The sequence below is a fragment of the Natrix helvetica genome, assembly GCF_964273705.1.
Source record: "Natrix helvetica genome assembly, chromosome: 2".
In the NCBI taxonomy this organism is placed as follows: domain Eukaryota; kingdom Metazoa; phylum Chordata; class Lepidosauria; order Squamata; family Natricidae; genus Natrix; species Natrix helvetica.
The window spans coordinates 18466256-18492155 of record NC_138552.1 but is presented as its reverse complement, the minus strand read 5'-3'; the positions used below and the strand labels follow the sequence as shown (position 1 = coordinate 18492155).

Sequence of the window (25900 nt, the reverse complement as noted above, 5' to 3'; positions counted from 1 at the left end):
TTGTCATGCCCGGGCTTTTGCAGAAGCTTCCCTCCAAAGCCCGAGAGGAGGGAGGGAAGCGGGCGCCCGGCTTCGCGGCGCCCTTATGACTATAGCGCGGCTCCCCAGGGAGCCGCGGCGCACACTTTGGGAATCACTGGGTTAAATGGATGCAAGTGCAGAAGAGAGGTTCCTTTTTATAATACAGTCCTAATTTAGAGGTATTGTACAAAATTTCCTTATAATGTTGTGTTTGATTTCAGATTAAGGCTAACTGTGCTCTGTGTTTAACTCTGATCTGATAGTTCAGTTTAAAGTGAATTAGTATTTCTCCAGTTTAGAGCAATAGTAGTAGCAAAATCCCTTTAATTATGTAGCTCATTATATCTACAGTGATGGCATTTGAGCAACTTGGAATTTGAGAATCTAAGTAATTCACTGCAATGTACTAAGAAGCAAATTTAACTTCCTTTAGGTGAGCTGGTGCTTTGTGAAGCAAACATGGTTTTGAAATTTGTACAAGACGATGGATCAAATCGTGGCACTTTTGGAAAACTTATTTGCACAAACTTCAAGATTTCATTCCTTGGAGAAGAAGCCACTTTAGAGGAAGTAAGTCAACAAAGTTAGTTTTTGTTTGTTAGGTGGGCAAATTCTCTCTGTTACATGATGATTGTGTACTTTTTATCTCGGTAATGAATCAGGCATGATGTTTTATAAAAGAATATTTGAAAGTTAAGCCATTGCTGTCCCTATAATGAATTTAGTACAATTTTACAACTTATAATTTTGAATGTGTGATCTATTTAAAGACTTTAAGAACACTTTTGGCAGAAAGTGAAAATATTAAATCCCTGGATCTACTTGTGGAAAATACCAGGGTTGGTTTTGGCACAGTTCTGGGAAGGATTAGAAGCTTTAAAGGGAAATAAACTGTGGTTAAGATTCAGCTGTATTTGGTAATGTTGATGATATTCTATTTCATTAGTTCTTAGAGGGTTAATACTCTAAAATAAAAAGAGCTAATTAACTTTTTGAATACATGTTCTATTGTATTGATAGTAAAAGAGAAATCCTATTAAATTGTGTTCTGTTAAGCAAAAATTAAGGCATTTTCCTCTCCTAGGAACCGCAGTTCAAAAATAAAATCTTGGAGGAAAATGACATAACCCTTCAATGTGTAGATCAACTTTATGGAGGTAGGTTAGCATTAATAATTGCTTTATCTTAATTATAACACTTGGTAATCAGAAATACATGTTCAGTTTTGTCAAACCTGGCTGATTTACATATTTTTTTAATGTAATGTTAATATTTTAATTGTTTTTAATTACAAAATTATGCATATTTGTGATGTAATATATGCAAAGTGACGAAGAATAAGAAATAGTAAGCAAAATCACATTTCGATATAAAAGCAAAGTCTAATTAAATCTATTGGGACTGATGAACAATTTTCACACTTACGATGATTGCAGAGTGCCTAAGATCAAGGGATCAAAAATCAAGTACAGTATTCGGCAGCTAGAATGTATTTATGACAGTTCCATTGTTTCCACCTCATGTGATCACCATTTATAGCTTTCCCAGCTGCAAACTCTTACCAGCCAGGTCAGTAAGAGTTTGCAGCAGCAATCGCATTCAGAAAGCACACACAAGCACTGTTCCCTCTAAGATGTGCGGCTGCGCGCCCGCGCAGGTGGCAAGAAAACACCGCGCAGCAGTTTCCAACTGCTGCGCAGTGCTTTCTGCTGTCACAGGCTCCGGAGGCTGGGGAGGTCCTTTGCAGACGGCTAGAACTGGCTGCCCGCAAAGGACCTCCCCGGACTTGTTTTGGTGAGCGCGGGGCGACTGACGCCAGGAAAGCAAGCCCGGGGAGGAGGTCCTTTGTGGGCGGCCAATCCTAGCTGCTTGCGCCCGGCCCCGCAGCTAAAGTAAAGCCCCTGCCACTACAGGTTTTAAGGAGGAAGACATGGGGGGGGGAGTGACTCGCTAACAAACTGTACTTTCGCTTTATCTCCTTCGGCCTTAATCTGTTTAAATCGCCCTCGGTATTGGGGGGGGGGGGGGAGAAGACACAGAAGATATTGCATTTCAATGACACTTTGTGACAAGGAAACGTGTTAGTTGCTCCCTTTCAGCCTCAAAACGACTCCGAAAGCGGCAAGCGGGGAACGGCAGCCACTTCCCTCTTCCAACAGCCCCCCCCTCTGGGAAAGTGGCTTTTGTCGGTTGCCTTTTGAGCAGCCAATCCTAGCTGCTTACGCCCGGAGCTGCAGCTAAAGTAAAGCCCCTGCCGCTACCGGAATATCTGCTGCCACCTCCTCCTCCTCTAACAGCACCCGATGCTGCGGCAGATGTGAAGCCGCCAAAGCTCCTGCCGGCACCCCCGCCCATGGCAGCGGCGCCTCCCCCTCCGTTCGGAGCACCTGAGCTGGGCCCCGCGTTACCCTGCCCCCTACTCCTCTGCTGTGCTTTTGAGGAGCCATGAGGCCGCGGGAGCCAGTAGGAAGGCGGCGGGGGGGGGCAGGAGCAGGGGAAAAAGGCCTCATGGCTTCTCAAAAGCATGGCGGCGGCGGAGAAGGCAGCAGGGGTAACGCGGTGCTCCGAGTGGAGGGGGACGCTAGCAGGAGCTTTGGCGGCTTCACTCCAAATGTGATGGTGCTGTTGGAGGAGGAGGAGGAGGCAGCTGTTATTTTGGTGGCGGCAAGGGCTCGTCGTCGGCATCTTCAGCGGCAGCCCTGCCCCCTGTGAAAAAAGCTGAAGATGGATCCAACATGACTGGAGGAGGAATTCTGGGAGTTGAAGTCCAGAAGTCTTCAAGCTGTCAGGTTTGAAGACCCTGGGTTTTTTTTTTTCTAAAGGGTTAGGGGTGCAAGGGTCTTGCAACTTGACAGCTTTAAGACTTGCATGCTTCAATGCCAGAGTTCCTGAGCCAACATGACTGGAGGTGGAATTCTGGGAGTTGAAGTCCAGAAGTCTTAAAGCTGTCAGGTTTGAAGACCCCTGGGAGTTTTTTTTCCTAAAGGGTTAAGGGTGCAAGGGTCTTGTAACTTGACAGCTTTAAGACTTGCGTGCTTCAAATGCCAGAGTTCCTGAGCCAACATTTTGGTTGCTAAGCAGGAGCGTTATTAAGTGATACTGACACTATATAACACTTTTAATTAAGTGGGTACCTTGAAGAAACATAACTTTGAGTTTCAAATAATACTGATTTCGTTGTTTTAGGTGACATTTGTGAAAAAAATTCAGGTGCTCAGGCATAAAAATGTGCCGCTCAAAACTATACTATTCTGCTCACACTGAAAAAAAATTAGAGGGAACATTGCACACAAGTAACTGTTTCAGTAGGATTCAAAATAATATATAATACAATACCAAAAGCAGGTTTTCCATGGTAGCAGTAAATACAAGCAAAACACAAGCAGTTTCACTTTCAGTCCTCAGCTGAGCCAGGCTCCTTCCTGTCTCCTTGTTACTCACACAGCAAATACTGTTTCAGAGTCTAAATAGCCCTCATTGGCTACCTTAGTTGCTATGCTATTTATTGGCTGACCTTGTTACCATGTGTTCAAAGTCATGAACTCTCACAAACTGACACGAAGCTAGCCAGCTTAATACCATGGATGCTGGTAGGCAGAGGCAGAAATTATTTTCTTCTTATTTTCCTCCCCAAAAACTAAGGTGTGTCTTATACTCCCGAGCGTCTTATACTCTGAAAAATATGGGTATGCTCTTTCAGGTGTATTTCACTCATTATGAAACTGTATATATCAGCATTTCACATTTTTAAATGGTTCTCTAGTCTCTTAAGCAAATTGAAAAAAATGTTTCCCAGGGTCTGATGATGATGGCTATAAATTTAGGAATATTTTTTGGGACAAGAAGATCTAAGTTTACTTATTTGCTGGATAAATAGTGGTAAGTTGCTTACATGAATAAATGTTAAAACTAACCTGTATTTCCCTTATAGTTTTTGATGAGAAAAAGAAACCTTTAAGTGGTCAGCTGAGAAAATATCCAGAAACAATAATAATCTACTGCAAAGATCTCAGAGTGTTTCACTTCTGTTTAAGATATACCAAGGAAGAAGAAGTTAAAAGGGTAATTATGGCCCTACCTATTTCCTTTTTTAAAAAGTCTTTGGAATATGACTAATCATCCATGAAGAGCAATCATGTTACATCTGAATTACATTTTTTAAGAAGGTCGGAAAATTACATAGGAAAGAATGCCCTGCCTTGTTGAAGCATCTTTATCTAGCTGTGGCTTTGCCATATTTTCAGTTAATTGCAAAATACTAAACCATTGGTTTACCAATTAATTGTACCATGTGAATATTTCTCATTTGATTTAACATACGGTGAAGAAAAATAGGGTATTGTGTGGCATTGATTCCATGACTGTTCCTTAATTTTTTTTTAGATGAGAATCTTAACTGTGTATAATAATGTTATGTTTTTAGGTCCCGTGGCTGTTAATAAGTCTTGGGTCTCAGTGTTTTGATTTGCTTTGAACTCTTACCTGAGTGTTGGAAACGTATTGCAGTTTTGCAGGTTACGTTGACTTAGTTATACCTGCTTTGGTTATGTTTGCTAAGAATGAAGAGAGAGGCTATGAACAAAGATGCAGGAAATGTATGGCCAAATCATGGAGCTGTGAACATTCTCAATCATCTCCAAACCTTCCTTTCATAAAAATCATTATCCTTATAACTAGAGATAGCATTACAGGGGAAATCAACTTGGGGTCCTAATCTTCAGCCTCCTCATTCATTCACCCCTTTAATCTGACTTCTAGAATTTTCTGCATATGTTTCCATGTGCTATTGTCCTGACTTAATTGTTAACTCCAACAAAATTCTACCTACTGACAAATAGCTATGCAGGCCACTTGTGAGATTGGTATCCTTTGTACTACAGTATGCTAGACAGCATCTCCTAGACAAATATTTTAATGCAAATGAGCCATGGTGGCGCAGTGATTAGAACGCAGTATTGCAGGCTACTTCTGCTGGCTGACGGCAATTTGGAAGTTCGAATCTCACCAGGCTCAAGGATGACTCAGCCTTCCATTCTTTTGATGTTGTTAAAATGAAGACCCAGATTGTTGGGAGCAATATTCTGACTATATAAACCACTTAGAGAGGGCTGTGAAGCGGCATATAAGTCTAAGTGCTGTTGCTATTGGTAATAGGGGAAGTCCACATATACGGTATTTCAATAGAATTGATATTTAGCCTTTTGAGGTATATATAGTCACTTTAGGAAATTCTTCAGTCTAGGAAAGTTGGAAGGTACTCGGTTCTTCTAATTAACATGAATGACTTACAAATATGATGATTTCTTGTTCCTTTCTTAGATTGTCAGTGGCATAGTTCATCAAACACAGACCCCTAAGCTATTTAAACGCTTGTTTCTGTTCTCTTATGCATCAGCTGCCCCAAATGATTTAGGTAAGCATGCACAATATATCTGCCTTGCTATTTTGATTCTAGATAACTGTTGTCTTGACAAACTTTCTTTAAAACAGACTTGGTCATATGTTCTGTCCTATCCTGTCTAATACTGATGAGAAATAGATTGCATAATAGCTGTTCATGAATTATCAAGAGGTGAGCTTCAACAGATTCCTGTAAAAGACTTATCAATATTCTATATGCAGAAATTTGATTTAAAAATGGCACTGCTACTTCTGTTAAAAATGAAAATATATGCATCCCCTATTAATTATGGTGAGTGTGAAACATCTCAGAATGGTAATTGCTCCTTCTAAGGTCAAAAGCTACATTAGAATTGTAAAAAAAAAATCCAGTATGTTTATCCTACTAAAAAGCATATTTCACAAAAACCAAAAGCTTTTTGGTTAAGCTGCAAAATCCATTTGAAAAGTTCAAAATTGTCCAGTCTAAAAGAAAATTATATTTTAACAGAGAAAGAGAATCAAGTAGTATGGTTTGATTCTATTAAAGACTGGCGTCAAGAATTGGAGCGGACCAAAGGAAATCTAAAATACAAAGCAGTGAGTGCTAATGAAGATTATAAAGTCTCTAAAAAGTAAGAACTCATCACTTTTTTTAAAATTAACATTGTTGACTGAACAATGCATAACTCAGATTGGTTTGCATTTTATGTCTCTTGTCTTCCCTGCTCTCCTGTTCTGCATTCACGTTGCCAACCCTCACCATCTTCCTTCCACTGCTGACAAAGCGTGTCCAGATATGGCTGCACCATATCTTCTTCCCAAGGCAGCTTGTCCTTCTCGCAATGCTTTAGAAGGCTTCTGAGTCCTTCTAAATCCCCACAAGAAGGCTGTACCTACTGTTACCTGAATTCCATGGGCTGTTTTCATGAGAGTGAATGGCTGGCACAGCTTTCTTTGCAGTGTTTCAGAAGGCCTCAGAAGCATCACAAGCAGCCTCAGAAAGAAGCCCTGGCGTAATTCAAGGAGTACCTGTGTTATAAATTAAAATATGAGCAAGTAGATACCGGTTCATGAAATTAACTGTGATGAGTAGATGATAGATTTTAAACTCTTGTACAGAAATAAAATACATTTTCTTTAGTTCAAGATTGATGATAACTTTTGCTGCTACGTTCAAAGGTTGCTTCTGTTATGGGATAATCCATTAGGATAATAATTACAGGATAATCCATTAGGTACCACACTTACGATAGCCACCAGCTCCCTAGCAAGAATGAGGAATACAAACTAGATTTCTATTTAATAGAAAGTTTAAACCCAAAGGATTATAAGATGTGGGCTGCAGTTTTCATTGCCACAAGACAACTGTTTGAAATGATTTCAGCCCTTCTGTACAATAAAAAATCCTAACTAATTGAACTGTACTGAGAAGCCCCAACTGAGAGATAAGTCTGAATAACTTTCATATTTTAATTTGTTAAATTAACATTTCTCAGGTTGCCTGCCTATTTTGTTGTTCCAATGGCTATTTCTGAAGAGAGCATTTTGCAGTATCAAGGAAGAGGGATTCCAGTGAGTATATTTGTTTATAAGCTTGAACAAGGTTTTAGTAAATATATATACATGTAGATTTATTACACTGTATTACATATGCATATAAATATGCATATGCACATACACACGGCTTTCTTTATTACTACTAAATGATTGGGTGACATCAAATGAATGCAATTTAATAATATAGCCTTAGCACAGTCAGAGATAAGCAAAACAATATTACAGCTTGTCTCACATATTTATGTAACTTAATGTATTGTTTGCTTCTGGGAAGTAGGATTAATGGATAGATACAGTTAATAGATCAGTTTAAACAGTCCTTTGATTTGGATGAGTGGAAATGAACTTTGTACTTCCTTCTTTTTTTTTAAAGGCAAATTAGCCTTTTTCAGATCAAACCCAGTGACCTGATTCAAATTGAGTTTCCAGTTCCAATTTAGCAAGCTATAGCTCTGCTTTAATATTCTGATACATGAAGAGTCAGCTATGTGTAGGGAGATGGGAATACTGTATTTTTCAGACTATAAGACTCACCAAGATTTCGAAGAGATAAGTAAGAAAAAAAAAGTTTTTTACTTCCCTCTGCCCTCAGCAGCCCTCTGCAGGCTTCAGCAGGGCTGGGACAAGGCAAAAACACCCGATTTTGCCTTGTCCCAGCTCTGCTGAAGCCTGCAGAGGGCTGCTGGGGGCTGAGGGAAAGCAAAAATGCCTCCATTTTTGCAAAAAAAAAAATATGGCCCTTTTTTTGCCTGTTTTTCACAAAAAACGGGGGCATTTTTGTCTTGCCCCAGCCCTGCTGAAGCCTGCATAATGCTGCTGGGGACTGAGGGAAGGCAAAAAAAAGCCTCAGTTTTTGCGAAAAATGGCATGTTTTTCACAAAAATGGGATGCGGGGCGGGGCTTCAGGAGACCAAAAATGGTTGTATTCGGTGTATAAGACGCATCAATATTTCCATGCTCTTTTAGGATGGGGAAAGGTGCATTTTATACTCTGAAAAATACGGTATATCCTAATTCTTGTGTTGCTTACCTCTAAGATTCATTTTGTATTACACTCACTATGGTTCATCCAGCAAAGCTACCAATGTGTGATGTGACAAGAAGTTTTACTGCTAGGCCTCTTTGTTGCAGAACCTAGCACTGATATGGACTGAGAGGAGAGACCAATCCAGGTCACCCAGGTGGCTTCTGTCCCTAAGGAGGACTAGAAATTGGGTTTTCCTGACCCTGGCATAACAGCTTAACTGCTACATAGTACTAGCTTTCCTAACAACCCCATTCATTTATATTGATCATATTCATCTCCCACTTGGCTATATGTTTTAAATTCTTTTTAGAACAGATTAAGGAGAAGATAATTACAATTTCTAAATCTTACAGGCTGCTATTGCTAAGAAACTCCTTGCTCCAGTTGTTAGATCAATGGGATTTCTTCTGGGTTGGCACGCTTAGAAACTCTAGTGAAGTTACATGTGCTAGAAGAAAAATGAAAAAGTTCAATGAATGATATCTTTCATTTTGGAAATCAGTTTTTTTAATAGAAATAGTTCAAATTGCTAGAGAAAAGCATATATGCTCTATAAACATTTATCTTCATAAAGGCTGATATTGTAGGAGGAGAGTCATGCTAGCCTATGATGGCAAAAATCAGGAAGAATCTGGAAGGACCTTTTCCAACCAGCACAGTTTATTAAAAGGCATACATTTTTTTGTGAATTACATCTGGTGCATAGAATACTAGATTTAAATTGGGGTCAGGTGAGGAGGGGAGATGGGTTGATTATGTAAATGCAGGATACATATGAGACAGGTTGCAAGTACCTTACCAAATAACAGTTGTAATATGTTTTTAAAAAACCTTGTTTGTTGAAATCTTGTGAGATTGCCCAAAACATTTTGATTTATGCCAGTTCAGCAATTTCTTATTCAATGGTGCTGTTAAAATCCCTTTTATTTTCAAAACAAAAAGGATGATAGAAAACGTAGCTGCTGTTAGTTATATATTGATTCTTAATGCAAGTAGGAAATCCAGATACATGGCTAGATCTAATGGGGGAACAGCATGGGACCATATCAAGATCATCCAAATTGCTGTTTGAAGGATTATCCAAACCGTTTCATCCACCTTCATGTTAAGTGCTCTTCAGGGCACTGAATTTCATGCATGGTTAGTGGAATACTCTTAACTTGTGCTGTATGACGCCTCTACTACTCCATAACAAAATGAACGTTTTCTTACATGAGATTTGGTTATGTTTAGATACATAACCAAATCTCATGTAAATACCTTCTGCAGATTTGGTGTTGGTCTTCCCATAATGGCGCTGCTCTTCTCAAGATGTCAACTTTTGCCAAAGAACAAGATGACAACACTTCTCAGCTGCACAGACTATTCTTGGATGGGTAAATAATGGTTCTGTTTCAACTTAGTACATTTGCATTTTCAGCTGCAATAACTCTATGATTACTTGACTCCTAATGGCAAGCTGTCATTTTCTTTCCCATTGATAATATACTAGACATTTATCCTTTCTATGGATCACTATTCTGGGTGGTCTGGCACTTTTCTGGAAGCAAATATGAACATAAGCCATGTGGGGTGCTCTGACTGTTGCAGAAGACTGCTAGACTCTGTGAAATAACTGGATCAATCTGGTCACATAAATTATCTAGGCTTTCCTCTTTCAGGAACTGCAAATTTTTAACAACCCTATAATATGTATTTAATTCCCCATTACTTTAAATCACAAACTCTTGGGCAGTAGGGAAAGATACAGCGCTTTCAACACTGTCTCATGTGTGAGTATCAATATAATTTAGACCAGTGGTAGTCAACCTGATCCCTACCACCCACTAGTGGGCATTCCAGCTTTCATGGTGGGCAGTAGGGGTTTGCTGTAACTCTGCTTTATAAATTTTATAAAGTAAAGTTATTTCCCTACTTTATAAATCACCATTACTGTGGAACTGGTAGGCGGTTAGAAAATTTTACTTCTAACAGAGATACAAAAATGGGCGGTAGGTATAAAAAGGTTGACTACCCCTGATTTAGATCATGGTAATAGTGAACAGTTTGTTTTCCAGGGCGCTGCTCTGGAGAGTCCAAAGAAGGGTTAAATACAGCCAATCTGCCCAGAACTGAATTGAAAACTTTAAGCCACGCCTCTGGTGCTGACTATCCCCAGATTTTTTCAATTCAGCTAGCCCAGTGGACGCGCTTAAAATTTTCTCCAGTTCTAACATTGATTCCTTGGACTCTCCAGAGGAAGATTTTTTTTTAACACATTGTAATTAAGGAATTTTTAGAGCAGGCTGGTGAGTTTTAAATTAAGTTTGTTTTTTTCCCTTTTTAATTGGTTTTTCTCACCCTTTCGGCTCTCCTGGAGTCCGGGGATTTGCTCTGGCTCCTCGAAGCCGCAGGCAGCTGTTGGGGGAAGCGCGTGGGTCGGAGTGCCGACGCCAGCGCTGTTGGGGCACCCCTACTGGGGGCCGATTCCCACTGGAAGCCCTCCGTTGCAATTTGTGCTTCTAGCAAGTCAAATTGCGGCGCGGGCTTCCAGGGCAGCCATTTTGGCTTGTTCCCTCTTCAAATTTGGCGCGCAAAGCAGCGGTGAGTTCCGGACGCCATTTTGGATTGCGCAACCTTCCGTTTCCTCTTGTAAAAGTTTTTGCCGCAGCTGCCTGGTGCCTGACTCTTTGCAGGAGCCGCGTGGAGTCAGACTTGGCCAGTGTGACCAGCGACCTGGGCCCCAATCCAAGCAAGTGAAAGCGGCGTGGGATCATGGCCTGCTGGGTCGCCTCCCTTACTCTCCTGCAGGCGCTAGGAGCGAATTCTGTTCGCGCTTAAAATTTCCAAAGCTCTTCAGGCCTTGCAGTTTTTCTGTCTCCTCAGGAGCATCGTGCTGCGGTGGGCTTTCTGGAGGTGGTGAGTGGTGGTTTTCCCATCCCCCTACTGTCCTAACCAGTGATTGTTACCATGGCAGATCAGGCCCCTGAGACTTCTGAGGGTGTCTCTTCCAGAGCCCCTGTAAGACAGGCCGGGAAAGCTGCCAGGGAGGCCATTAGAGGGAGTAAGCCTTACTCCAGGCATGGCCCCAAGCAGGGCTCAGGCCTAGACAAAGATGCATTAAGGCTCCAGAAGGCCTTAGAAAAACAGTTTTCCAAAGCCCAACAGCAGGCCCAATCTTCCCTTTCGGTGTCTCCTGGGGAGCCCCCCAGGGAAATTCCTCCAGCCCAGGGAGGCCCCATTTCTGATAGTGAAGAAGAAGGGGATTCCTTGGCCATGGCAACTTCTCCAGGCCATTCCATGGCTGATCAGGCTGATCTCTTTGCCTGCCCCTCTGATATGGAGGAGGGACCAGCTCCAATGGGGCCCTTAGCCCCTCAACAGCCGATCTCCGGGCCCACTCAAAGGGTTCGCCCCATTGAGGACCAAGGGCCTAACTTATCCACTGAAATGCAGGAAGTAATTAACAGGGCCATTTCCCAGGGCATTGAGGCAGGCATGCGAAAGGGTGGCAAGCGCACTCTCAAGACCCACCATTTGCAGCCCCAGGAGGATTCCAGAGAGATGACTCCTAGCCTTCCACCCCCGTCCCTGCATTCTTCAGTGGCCTCCGATGAGTCAGACCTGGGAGGAGGAAGAGGATTTTCTTCCTAGACAGGAAGCTGAATTCTCTGGGGATGAGGCAAGCCCCGCCAAAAAGCCGGCCTTTTCAGGCTTATTTAAATTGGATAACTTCAAAACCATTTTAGATAAGGCTAAGATCTCAACTCGCATGGGGTCCACCCCCCCAGCTCAATAGGTTGTAGACCCTGATGATCTATCTGGGGATCTCTTTGAGGAACCCATTTCGGTCCAGGAAATAGTTCCCGTGCCCAAGATGTTCCTCAATTTAGTTCAAAGACAGTGGGCGCAGCCAGCTACCATGGCTATCCCCAGCAGCCATGACAAGAAGCTATACACGGTGGATGCCAGCCTGGAGGATCTGCTCAAGCTCCCTCCTATCGATCCCCCTGTAGCGGCTCTTACCTCCTCTTCTGTGCTCCCTCCTGACCTGTTGGAGGGGCTCAAGGCTGAGGACAAGAGAACCAAAACTGCTTGTCACAAGACCCATCAGGCAGCTGCATGGGCTATTAAGTCCTCCGCTTCTGCCTCCTTTTTCTCCAGGGCTGCTCTCCTGTGGCTGAGGCAGTTGTTGAGGAAGATACCTGCCAAGGACGTTAAAGTCAGGCAGGATATCAATAAGATCATGGCAGCCACAGGGTACACTGCTGATGCCACTCTGAATGCTGCTAAATTTGCCTCGCGTGCCCTGGCATCTAATGTTACTTCCAGACGCCTCCTGTGGCTTAGGCACTGGAATGTGGATATGCGCTCCAAATGGAAGCTTGTTACTGCCCCCTTTAAAGGGGACAAGCTGTTTGGTGAGGTCCTTGATCCAGTCCTTGTGGAAAACAAGGACAAAAAGAAAGTGATGCCATCAGTCGCCAAGAAGCCTGATCGTAAGGGTCCTGGCTCTTACAGGAGGCAGGCCTTTCGGAGCAATGAGCCCTCCACCAGCTCCGCCCCCTATCATCGGGCGTATCCCCAGCAGGGTGAGCGGTCCCAGGACCGTCAGCCCTTTCGAGACAGAGGTCGCCAGCAGCCCTTCTCCAAGCGGCCATTTCGGGGGGGCTCCGGCTCCCGACCCTTTAGGAGGTATAAATGACCATCACAGGTCAGCTCCCATAGGAGGGCGGCTGCAGTTGTTTCACGCCAAATGGGAGCACACCACGTCGGACCAGTGGGTTCTTCAAACGGTCCGCATGGGTCTCACTCTAGAATTCTGGTCCCCCCCTCCCCGCCACTTCATCCGGTGTCCAGTTCCCTCAGGTTTAGTCAAAAGATCCCTCATGGAACAGGAGATAAGGCACCTCAAGGAGATCAGGGCCATAGAGCCTGTCCCAGCAGGCCAGGAGGGAAGAGGGTTTTACTCCATCCTGTTTCTGGTCCCCAAAAACTCAGGAGGGTGCAGGGGGATATTAGATCTAAAGAGGTTCAATTACCACGTGACATATCACAGGTTCAAGATGCAGTCCCTCCAGTCCATCTTGGGGTGCATCAGACCAGGCGATATACTAACGTCCATAGACCTCAAAGAGGCCTACCTCCACGTCCCTATCCGCAAAGCCCACCGCAAGTTCCTGAGGTTCTCTTACGCGGGCCTCCATTACCAGTACCGGGCCTTGCCATTCGGCCTGTCATCGGCGCCCAGGACATTCACAAAGTTTCTCGCAGCCGTGGTGGCTTTTCTACGGTCACGTCCGGTCAGACTCCACTGTTACCTGGACGATGTTCTCATTCTGTCATCATCGCATCAACAAGCTGTCAGCGACCTAGAACACACCATTCAGGTGCTCCGGGACCACGGGTTCACCATCAACCTGGAAAAAAGTCATCTCGTTCCCACGACCAGACTGAAGCATCTAGGGGCCGTCATCGACACCACCTCGTGCACGGTATCCCTGTCCCCGGAAAGGGTGGCCAGCCTTCGGGAGATGGTCGTTCAGGTGCAGCAGTCACGACTAGTCAAGGTGGTTCAGCTCTCACAGCTCCTCGGCAAGATGATCTCGTGCCTGTCAATCGTGCCTTGGGCGAGACTTCACTCCCGTCCCCTTCAGTGGCTCCTGCTTCCATATCAAAGAACAAACGAAAGCAGCTCAACAAGACTGATTCCAGTTCCGGCAGAGGTACGTCGCTCTCTAAAGTGGTGGTTGTCTCCGGCCCTGTTAAAGGGGTCGCCATTCAAGGAGCCAGTCAGGCTCACCATCACAACGGATGCCAGCCTGTTCGGTTGGGGGGCCCACTGCCACAACCAGCTCGCACAGGGCAGGTGGTCCCCTTCCGAAGCCGCTCACAGCATCAACTGGCTGGAGCTGAGGGCAGTCAGGCTTGCGCTCAAGCGCTTCCAGAGCACCGTTCAGGGCCACCACGTGCGCATCATGACAGACAATGTCGCCACCAAGGCGCACATCAATCGACGGGGGAACGCGCTCCAGATCCCTGATGAAGGAGGTGGAGCTCTTGGGTCGATGGGCGGAGAGGTATCTTCTTTCTCTTCAGGCGGAGCACATCTCGGGCACGAGCAACACCCAGGCGGGCTGACTGAGCAGATCCACAGTCGACCACTCGGAGTGGCGTCTACATCCGCTGCTGTTCCAGCAACTGTCCCAGAGGTTCGGTCTCCCGCTGGTGGACCTGTTCGCCACCGCGGCCAACGCGCATCTTCCGCGGTTCTTCACAAGGTTCCACGACCCGAGGGCGGAAGGAGTCAACGCGCTGCACGGCCCGTGGCTGAAAGGTCTGCTTTACGCCTTTCCCCCGCTACCTCTTCTTCCCAGAGTCATCAGGAAGATCCTATCAGAGGAGGCGGAGGTGCTGCTGGTAGCACCGTACTGGCCCAGGAGAACCTGGTTTGCAGACTTGGTGAGTCTCTCGATCACACCACCGTGGCAGATTCCTCCACAGGACATCTCTCTCAGCCAGGGGGCCCTTCAGCATCCAGAGCCCCAGTGGCTGCAGCTGGCCGTCTGGCACTTGAGAGGGATCTCCTGAGCAGAGGCAAGTTGTCAGACAAGGTGATTGGCACCATCCAAGCGTCACGACAGCAGTCCACGACGCGCATCTACGACGCCACTTGGAAATCCTTCGCCAGTTGGTGCACTGCTCATGGTACGTCTGCGCCCCTTGCTTCGGTTCCTGTCATCCTGGACTTCCTGCAGGAAGGTTTGGACAAGGGCCTGGCACCTAACACTCTGAGGCGCCAGGCGGCAGCCCTGTCAACCATCCTCTCAGTTGAGGGCTACGCATCTCTTGGCCAGAATCCAACCATCCGCAGTTTTCTCAGGGGAGCGACCAACCTGAGACCCCCAGTGGTCCACAGATACCCATCTTGGGATCTCAATGTAGTGTTACGGTCCCTCATCGGGCCCCCGTTTGAGCCACTTAAGACGGCCAGTCTCAGACACCTCACATTCAAGACGGTTTTTCTGGTCGCTATCACCTCTGCTTGACGCATATCGGAACTGGCTGCCTTGTCAGTCAGAGAGGACTTGTGTCTCATTCGTAACGACAGAGTAATCCTGAGGCTGGATCCTTCCTTTATTCCGAAGGTCAATTCCTGGTTTCATCGGGCGCAGGAGGTGGTCCTTCCGGATTTTTGTCCGCATCCTCGGCACCCGAAGGAAAAACGCTGGCACATGCTGGATGTGCACAGGACTATTCGCAGATACATTAAGCGCACGGCCAGTTTTCGGAAATCCGAATCTCTATTCGTCTCTTTTCAACCAGCTTCTCAAGGCAAGAAGGTCTCTTCATCTACCATCGGCGGATGGCTGCGAGCCTGCATTGCGCTTGCCCACGTTTTACAGTCCGTTCCTGTGCCTCGCAATATCATAGCACATTCGACTAGAAGCGCCGCCACCACAGCTGCCTGGTCTACACAGGCACCGATTGAAGAGATCTGCAAGGCGGCCACCTGGACTTCTCTGTCTCCATTTGTCCGAAATTACAAACTGGACAGTTTTGCATCGGCGGAGGGGGCCTTTGGGAGGCGTGTTCTTCAGGGCATCCATACCAGCGGAGCGACCCTGATGGCTGAGCCTTCCCGCCCTAGTGACAGTTAGCTTGGGCATGTCCCTTCTTTGGACTCTCCAGAGCAGCGCCCTGGAAAATGACCATTGTCTTACCTGAAGGGTCCTTTTCAGGGCGCTGCAAGGGAGAGTCCACCCCGCCCTGGGGTCTCTTCTCCGCTGGTGTTTGTGAAGTCACAGTGTTGTTTTGTTGTTTCTGTTATTGTTGTTTGGACTATTTTTGACTTGTTCCATATTAGACTTCCAGTTGAAGTTTCAGCGCGCAACTGTTCCACGTCTTCATTGAATAAATCTGAGGATAGTCAGCACCAGAGGCGTGGCTTAAAGTTTTCAATTCAGTTCTGGGCAGATTGGCTGTGTTTAACCCTTCTTTGGACTCTCCCTTGCAGCGCCCTGAAAAGGACCCTTCAGGTAAGAAAATGGTCATTCACTCATCTGGCTAAGAAAAACAAGTCTAAATCACAATCAGGCTTGAAGTTACTTTGGGGCTCAGGTGACAAAAGGTGTAGAAATTCATGCATTAACACACTAATCCTCTCGTTTTATTAATACATTTATCAAACTTATACAACACTCCAAAAAGTAATAACACAGTTCAATAAATGGCAGCTGCAAGAAAGATGTCCAAAATGTAACAATAGTTTATATAGCAAATATTTTCTATTAGAAATGATCTGCTATTGATATATGCTTAATACTTCAAGAAGGTTTAAGTTTCTTCACAATAAGATATACTTTTCTCCATAACAATGCAGAGAAGGAGGTCAGGAAGATTGGCACCCACAGATTCTTTGTTATTTGTAGTAAACTTGTATGCTAGCTAAAGAATTCCAGAAACAGAAGTATTATTGCCCCCTACCCCAGGATTGTATAAAATTAGTGAAATTTGACAATTTCACCACTTTTGTCCCAAAAGTTGCTAGTTCTTCCCTTTTAATGCTAAATTTAAAAAGTCTCCATTTAATGCATTCTAATGTACTCTGAAGGGACTCAGTGGCTAAGACGCTGACCTTGTCGATCAGAAAGGTCGGCAGTTGGGCAGTTTGAATCCCTAGTGCCACGTAATGGAGTGAGCTCCCATTACTTGTCCCAGCTTCTGCCAACCTAGCAGTTTGAAAGCATGTAAAAATGCAAGTAGAAAAATAAGAACCACCTTTGGTGGGAAGGTAACAGCGTTCCGTGCACCTTCAGCATTTAGTCATGCCAGCCACATGGCCACGGGGACATCTTCGGACAGTGGTGGCTCTTCGGCTTGGAAACAGAGATGAGCACCGTCCCCTGGATTCAGACATGACTAGCACATATGTGCAGGGGGAACCTTTACCTTACTGTGTTCTGAATGTTGTTAATCTGTTCTATTTAGAATGTATAAAACAATTGATAAGCCTCCATTTGAAGCCTTGAAAATTGAAGACCTTTCAAGCAGCCTTCCATCTTTGCAAGAAATCCAAGTTGCATATACTAAATTTAAACAGCTGTTTTTAATAGGTATGTAGAAAATATAAGGAAAATCACATTTTACAACTCTAATGGGGGGAAAGGCATGAAACCTAAAATTGCTATTTACTATTGATACTTGAAAAGCTTGTTTTTAAAGCTGCAGATGCATATTATATCTTAAATCAGGAATTAATGGATCATTTTTCAAAAGAGCCAGATTTTGTTATCTTCTTTGCTTTTTACTGCTTTTGTAAATTACTTTCTAAGTGCATTTTTCAGTAGAAACTCATAAAGTATTAATACTAATCAGTCTTTCAGGGTTTTTAGAATTATTTTGAGTTTCTATTTCAATTTCGTATCAGAAGGTTTTCTTAGTCCACCGATTGGTATAAATATTGTATGCCTTTCTATAGCTACACATTCTTTTGAATTGTATTGTTGAAATTATTTAAATGCAGAGTGAAACAATAAATCCTGTACTTTGACTACTTGGGTTGTGCTGATGCAAAAATATAACACAATTGTTAATATGCCTCAGACTCTTTGAGCTTCATTGCCATAAATACATTCTATATTTCATATGCAAATAGCTAAAATTATTATCTTGTGTTTTTTTCAGATAACAGTGCAGAATTCTGGGATACTGATGTAAAATGGTTTTCACTGTTAGAAAGTACAAATTGGCTAGAAATCATAAGGTAGGTTAACTTCCTAAGGCAGTGATGGCGAACCTTTTTTTTTTTACGGCATGCCAGAATTGCTCGCTCGCTACTGCACCCCCCCCACGTGCCCACTCAATTCCCCACCCAACTGCGCATGCGCACATGACACATACACATACCGCATGCGCATGCAACCCCTCCCCCAGGCTCCGGAGGCTTTCCTGAAGCCTGGGGAGGGCAAAAATTGCCTCCCCCATCCCCCTAGATGCCCTCTGGAAGATTGTTTCCAAACTTCCAGTTGGCCCATTGGGGCCGTTTTTTGCCCTCTCCACCTTTGTAGGCTTTCCCGGGCGGCCGATGTGCACAGGGTGCTGGGCTGATTCCAGTTGCAAAATGTCAGAAAATTCCCTATTTTGCAAGGCGGCTCCCAAAGAATGAAGCAGGCGCGGGCGCTTCTTCCAAAAGCCAAGGGCCTGGCTTCTCTTCCTTCCTCGGCTGTTGGAAGAGCGCTGTGCCTGTTTCATTCTCTTTGAGAGCCACCATGCTTGTCGCAGCGCGAGACAAGCGCTGCTGGGGACAAATCAGCAGGAGGGGGAGAAGAAAACAAACTTCTGCTAGGGATGCTTTCTCCCTCTCCCCCTGATTTCTCCTTGGCAACACTCACCTCACACAGCAGCAAGTGCTGTGTGTGTGTGTGTGTGTGTGTAACGGGGGCTGGCTGGGACCGATCAGCTGAGAGGCTGGCAAAGAAGCGGCTCTCGGAGGAAGAAGGCAGGGATGCTGGCTGGCATTCGCTTCCCTTACTGTTCATCGCTGCTCGCTCCCTCGCCACTTTCAGCTAAGCAGGGCAGGCGGGGCCTGGGCTGCAGCCACCAGGGAGGGGGCAGTAATGCTCTGTCCTGCAGGGGCGGCGGCGGTAAACAGTAAGGGAAACGAATGCCAGCCAGCATCCCTGCCTTCTTCCTCAGTGGGGAAACCAAGGCTTCTTTGCAAGCCTCTCAGCTGATTGGTCCCAGCCAGCTCCCGTTACACACACACACAAACACACAAATCTTGCTGCCGCGTGAGGCGAGCGTTGCCAAGGCGTCCTGGTACTGGGGCGAAGGAGTGGCGAGGACAGGCGGGCCCGAGTTTCCCTCCCCCCCCCCAAGCAGGCTTCTTGCACAGCTCTAGCCCGCGGCTCTGATGAGGATCCGTGGTCCGGAGTGCTGCCACTTCCAGCCAGGATATATTCTGCCAGGCCCTTGGCAGCATCTTTATGCGGGTAGCTTGCCTCCCCACCAGCAGCTCCTCCGCCAGTATCCCATCTGGAAGCAGAAGTGCAACAGCTGCTGTTGGGGACGGGACGAAGGGGTGGCAGTAACCTGTTCTCGCCACCACCACCCCTTCGCCCCTGGTAACGGCGACTTTTGCACTGCTGCTTCCAGCCGGGACGCTGGAGGAACTGCTGATGGAGAGGCAAGCTACGTGCATAAAGACACTGTTGAGGGCCTGGTAGAATATATCCCGGCTGGAAGCGGAGCACTCCGGACCGCGGATTCTCATCAGAGCCGCAGGCTGGAGCCGTGCAAGAAGCCCGCTCTGGTGGGGAGGGAGGGAAGCCCTTGCCCGTCCTTGCCACCACCGCCCCCTCGCCCCCGGCGGCTGTCACAGTGCTGCTTCTGGCTGGTGTGGAAGTGGCTGCAGGAGCCGGCTAGCCGCTCCTGCCCTTCCACTAGTGGCTGCCGCTGCTTTTCTGGGGTACCCGAGCCGGCCAAGCACGTCAGACCACAGATGAATCATGGGCTGGAGAGCTGGGGCCATGCAAGAAGCCCATTCGGGCGGGGAGGGAGGGAAACCCCAACCACAGCTCTGCTCTGCTAAGAAGCTACGGCCAGGATCCCTTCTCCACGTCTTTTGGCATGCATGGCCGTTGCTCTTCCTGTTGGTGGTTTTTGCATGTGCATGCGTGCCAGGAACCAGATCAGCAAATGGCCAACGCGCATGTGCACACTGGAAACAAGATCATTTTCCTAGTGTGCGCATGCGCACCGGGCAGCTCCTCTTCCGCTTTCTGGCCCGCCAATGCACGTAAAGACCAGCTGGCTGCTGCACCCGAACCCAGAAGAGCAACTGGTGATGACTCCGCGTGCCAGGAGAAATGGCTCTGCGTGACACTTCTGGCACACGTGCCATAGGTTCACCATCACGGTCCTAAGGTGTGTTATCTAGATATTCTTAGGAAAGCTTAAGCAAACTATCTAGCCTTAAAGAGAATACAGGACAACATGATCTATCCTCAGATTTTAATAACTTCAACAAATTTCATTTTGAGATACTGGCATTTATCCAAGATTCTTGAGCTAACAGCAGGCTACTTCTGCCGGCTGACTGCAATTTGGAAGTTCGAATCTCACCAGGCTCAAGGTTGACTCAGCCTTCTATCCTTCTGAGGTTGGTAAAATGAGGAGCCAGATTGTTGGGGGCAATAGGCTGACTCTGTCAACCGCTTAGAGAGGGCTGTAAAACACTGTGAAGCGGTGTATAAGTCTAAGTGCTATTGCTATCATGATCCCACTTGATTCCAAAACAGAAATATGCCTTTCCACTTCAACATTCCAGAGTTATATTAAAGCTCTAATTTGTCCCATGTTCTTCCAGGCGATGTCTGAGAAAAACAATAGATATTATTGAATTGCTTGAAGTGCAGAGCACAAATGTTGTTCTTCAAGGTAAGTTTCCAGTCAATTATAAGTAGATGAAATAAAATAAAACATCGTTCCTTAATCTTTTACTCATGAATTGCTTGCCATGTAAATATGTTTAAAACAACTTAAACTTGACAGTGTTCTGACCTTGGATGCGTATAACCTCAAACAGTATTTTTTTTGAAGAAGCAGAATAGTTCAAAACATACTGCTGAGTCAATGTTCACTTGATTCCTAAAAGATATTCAGAACATCCGTTTTCAAATTGTATTACGTAATTTCCATATACTGTATACATGAAACACAATCCAACACTGCTTCAAGTATAGCCCAGAATATCCTTCCTCCCCCAAATTATTCAGAGGTAAAGCACATTAGCCAAATGGCACTATTTTAGGATGCTTACAGAGGTACTTGAAGATAATTTGCAATGTGTGACTGAAATTTCTAAACTATAAAGCAGCCTCCTTGGGGTATTCGCCACTCACTTGATTGCAATTTGAACAGGCGATAAATCCATATGAATAAATGTTAATTCCTTCAATTTCTAAGGAATAACACATGAGATGTAATTTCATGTTTTTAAAAAAAGAGACAGGATTTTATTGTGTTAACTGAAAGATACGCAAATCATTTTTACAAGTGGATAATGGTGAGCTCGTAGTGATGCATGAAGAATTAAGCTTGTAACATGAATTGTAAAAAAAAATGTTAATAAGCTAACTTTTTTTCTTAAAAATGGATTGGGTCATTTCCCGTCTTGTAGATTATTAACTACATCCACCCATATCTTTTGTGTTTCATTGGATAATGTAATTATTATTCCTGCAGGGAGGGACAGACAGACAGGTATTTTTAAAATATATGTACAATAATATGTACTTTAAAATTAGCTCCAAATACAAACTAATTTGTATAATGTGTAAGCACTATAGAAAGGTAGAGTAAAATGCAAGCTGTTACTCCATCTGGATCAGTTCATCCAAATTGCTATCTGTGTTGTCTGTGTTGCATCTCATTTGTCACCAGTTCATTACTGAATCCAAAGTACAAGTTAAAATAAGTAAAAATAAAATACAGGTAGCCCTCAGTTAATGACAGCAATCGGAACCAGAATTACCATAGCTAAGTGGTTTGATCATAAAGCACGATGACATAAACATGCCACTTATTGGCAGTTCTGACATTACCGGTTGCCGCCATTAAGCAAATCACTGTGGGTCATTAAGCAGGGACATCATATAGTCACCATTTGCAGCCTCCCTGCCAGCATCCCCGCTGCCTTTGGATGCCAGAAGCTGGCAAAGAAGGCGGCAAATGATGGCTATGAGAAACTTTGATGTAGTTGCCAGCTGGGCACCAGAGGACTGGCCATACGTACCACATGTTCAGTGCCATCACAAGTTTGAACAGTCACTGAATGAATAGTCGTAACCAAGGACTACCTATAGCTACAAAGGAAAATTACCTTTTCAGTATTCAGCTTCTTAAAATTCTAATGTCAGTGTAGATCAAACCTCTGGAGAACTTTCATGGCAGCTACATGTTACAGTAGCATAAATGTCTAAGGAGATTCTCAGTCATCCTGGTCATGGTTGTCCCAAAGGTGCTTTTTCAAGAGGAAACTGGATTTTCTGGTTTTTTTTTCTTTTAGGACGCTTCGCTTCTCACCCAAGAAGCTGAAGAAGAAGAGCTGAAGAAGCTTCTTGAATGAGAAGCGAAACGTCTTCAAAGAAAAAACAGAAAGTCCAGTTGCCTCTTGAAAAAGCACCTTTGGGACTAGCATAAATGCTTGACCGATTACAACTGCAACGTCCAATATCACTTTCTGGAAATGATCTTCCAAATAGAAGTATTATGTCAACTAAACTACTTCTTATACCCAACACAAACTTTAGAAGAATCTCTTGCAAGTTACATTCATTCTGGTTATAAGCTACGGGCTGATTGGATGTAATCCATTCCAAAAATATGCCTAATAGAACAGATCTGTTTAACCTGTTTTATCAAAGAGTGTCCAATCACTATCTGCCCTCTTTGTTCTCTTGATCAGTTTACCAAAGAAAAGTAGGCAGTTAATTACAATTATTTGTTTTAATTGTTTTCAAGCTTAGAGGTTTTTTTCTCCCATTTTTTTCCAGTGGAATTATGACTACTTGGAAGCAAGTTCTAACCATGTTCCACTATTATTCTTTTTGATTCTGAATAACTGATACTTTTTCTGTTAAGCTATATATTATAAATGAGGGTTAGAGAATTTGCATTCATTTTACAGAGCATGTCAAGCATGCAGGAGTCCTAACGAGATTCCTTTCTATCCCTCAGTTTCGGAGTTTTTTTTAGAGTTACATTAAATGCACAATTCTCTACATCAAGATCTACACTTCTGCCAACGTCACGTACACCTTTTCTGTCAGTCGCTTCCCTTAAGAACAACATCAGTGTTTGAATATTGAATACCACTTTGAAAAGTTGATTGGCGTGCCCTCAAAGCATACTTTTGTAGCTGTTATTCTAATGAAATTTTAAGATTTGTCAATAATACTCCCTCCTCCTATAAATGTGATTTTTTTTTTGCATCTGCTCTATTTTAGGAAAATTTATATTCAAACATTGAAAAAAAAACGCATCATATCATCTTTTATTCTATTCCTAAAAGAGGATTGAGCCTACCATATTTTTCGGATTATAAGATGCACTAAGGTTTTGAAGAGGCAAATTTTTAAAAAAAGTTTTTGCACTCTGCAAACCTCCCAAAAACGACCCCGTTTTTTTTTTTTTTCCAAAAAGGCATGAATAGCCTTTAGGAGGCTTGTAGAGTGCCCCTTGGGGGAGGGGGGCGCAAAAACAAACAAAAAACACCCATTTTTTTGCAAAAACGCACTATTTTTCACGGAAACTGGCCCACTTTTAGTTTTAGCTCTCTAAAAGTCTCCTAAAAGCTTTGCACAGCCATTTTGGTGAAGAGGGCGGGGTTTTAGGAGGCCAAAAATTCAGTGTATAAGACGCGCCCAGATTTTCAGCCTCTTTTTTAAGGGAAAAAGGGTGCCTCTTACACTCTGAAAAATACGGTATTTGTTTGATTACTCTTTCCCCCCTAAATGTAATAGAAATAGAATAGTTAGGAAAGAAATGCATTCAGTCTCTCTTGAGGTATTCGGGTCTGTATATATTTGTACATGACTATAAATTTCTGACTAAGATACACCACAGAGTTGTCTTATATTTTAAAACATGACCCTTCTAGCATGTTCCTTGGATTCTGGACCTGCATCGACTGTCCTCTGTCTTATCTCCTTGTTTTCCTTTCAGTGAAGACCCTGTCTTCTGCTGTCCCATTTTTCTCCACCTGTGAGTAGTGCGGTTGGCTAGCCTGCAGGGGGCTAGTTTAGATGGATTGGTGTTTAGCATGTCAGTCTTATTACTCAGCAGGATCAGAACTGGTACAACAAACTTGCTAAGCTCATTCATAATGCAGTTGTGAAATTTGATTTGTTTAATCCTGGGCTTACTCTGTGAACTCAGTTAGCTTGGCTTCTGTGTAGGTCATCATTAAATGAACCATGTCTAGTGTGATGGGTGAACCCAAGTTACTGGCTTTGATACTTATAAATGTGTGCTTTTGGACAATACATTACCTTGCTTTTCCTGGAATTTCCTGAAACTTGGTCCTGTATTATATTTTGTACCATCTGCTTAACTAATCTGTTGTATAGGTTCTTCCACTGTGTTTGTGCTGTCCCATTCTGATATAATGCCCAGTAATCTTTTTTGCTTTACCACTGTGAAATACTGCTTCAATGCATGCTGCTTTGGAATATATTTCTTTGGTTTATATGATCATATCGACCAAGAAATGTTGAATGACATACAGTATTAGGTAAATTGATAGATGCTGTGTTTCTGAGAAAGTAATACTCTGTTATCTTAAATCATTTGCTGCTCTGTACTAATTTTGATCTTTATTTGATTTTAATAGAATAGTACAGATTCAGGATGTTCAGTAAATGCATTAAGAGTGCTAACATCCCACTCAGTAGCCATTAATGTTTGCCTGAAAGGGACTGTAATAACACAAACATGTCCTTCATTTAAAGTGGCCGCAAACACTTTTCTCTCATCTGAAACACTTCTGTTTCTCTCTTTCTATTTAGAAGAAAATGCTTCCGACCTCTGTTGCGTGATCTCCTGCCTGGTTCAAATTATGATGGATTCGTACTGTAGAACAAAGCTGGGATTTCAGAGCCTTATCCAGAAAGAATGGATCATGGGAGGACATGCTTTCTTGGATCGCTGTAACCATCTGCGGCAAAGCGATAAGGAAGAGGTATAACTCAAAGTTCCACGAAGATGTTCTGAGAAACAAATATATCCAGGGGGAGAATCTGAGAATCCTGAAACTGGGAATGGTGGAGCCTCTGCCTCAATACATAGCTTGTCAGGGGCTCAAGTGAGCTCTTGTTCAGGAACAAAAATATTTTAATGAGGGAACAAGAAAGGCAGGCAAGGCTTTGTCACCTTTGATCACAGTAAGCTTTTGGCCTTCAGAGCCCAAGAGATGTATAGCACAAGCAGGCAAAGCCCTACAATGCAATTGCTATAAATTAATCTATTCATATAATACTCTGTAACATTTAAAAAAAAAATGTAAAAACTTTGAAAGCTATGAATAGGTCCACAGTTTTGGCTTTAAATATAACAAGTATGAAATCAAATGTCAGCCACACTAAAGAGTTGTTTATAATAACAGAAGATAGGGAAATACAGTACTTTTCGGAGTACTCTAAAAAGGGGGTAAAAATCTGGGTGCATCTTATACACTGAATACAGCATTTCTGGCCTCCAAAAACCCTGCTCCCTTCACCAAAATGGCCATGCAGAGCCTTTAGGAGGCTTCCAGAGCGCTCCTGGGAGCTGGGGAGGGCAGAAATGAGCAAAAAACAGCCTTTTTTTACTCATTGGGAGGGGCAGCCCCCAGGAGAACTCTACAAGCCTCCTAAAGGCTATGGAAAAACAAGCCTGTTTTCCCCAAAAATGGACCGTTTTTTGGAAGTCTGCAGACCGTAGAAACTTTTTTTTAATTTGCCTCTTCAAAATCTTGGTGCGTCTTATACTCCGAAAAATACAGTAGTTGTTTAATACCACTGGATTCAAGGCTGTCTCTGTGACGGGTGAACGAACTGGTGCTTCTTTCTGAATTGCTGGAATCTCCCTTTCCCTCCAAGAGGCATTAACTATTCTGTGGCTCCAACTCCTGATTCTTTCTCTGGTTGCTTTAACCAGCCAGATGCAGCAAGATCTTAATGCCAGAGCTAAATCACAAAGAACTCTGTCAACTTCCTCAAGATCCAGAGGCTCAGAAACCTCCCAGGTACATCACAATACATCACCTCATCAGATTTCTCCATTTTCAAATTGAGAGAATATGAATGATTAGTTGCAAATATTTGGTAATCACTATATGAAGAACCACTGATTGGTTCTTCTTGCCCCTCCTTCCCTTAAAGGGCTCTACGA

General features: G+C 44.0%; 1 protein-coding gene across 2 annotated transcripts in view; it reads left to right on the top strand.

Annotated features, from left to right (window-relative positions):
* The window catches only part of MTMR12 (myotubularin related protein 12), a 47661-nt gene that overhangs the window by 12102 nt on the left and 9659 nt on the right, over nt 1–25900 (top strand). Inside the window, exons 3-13 of one of the 2 annotated variants that reach the window (XM_081941683.1) lie at nt 455–591; nt 1106–1178; nt 3953–4083; nt 5341–5434; nt 5912–6035; nt 6900–6975; nt 9257–9363; nt 16958–17082; nt 17654–17732; nt 20337–20407; nt 24541–24710. In XM_081941683.1, coding sequence (XP_081797809.1) covers nt 455–591; nt 1106–1178; nt 3953–4083; nt 5341–5434; nt 5912–6035; nt 6900–6975; nt 9257–9363; nt 16958–17082; nt 17654–17732; nt 20337–20407; nt 24541–24710 — 1187 coding nt within the window. Of the gene's footprint in view, nt 1–454; nt 592–1105; nt 1179–3952; nt 4084–5340; nt 5435–5911; nt 6036–6899; nt 6976–9256; nt 9364–16957; nt 17083–17653; nt 17733–20336; nt 20408–24537; nt 24711–25900 lie in introns of both variants that reach the window. The other variant, XM_081941682.1, reaches the window with a different exon arrangement.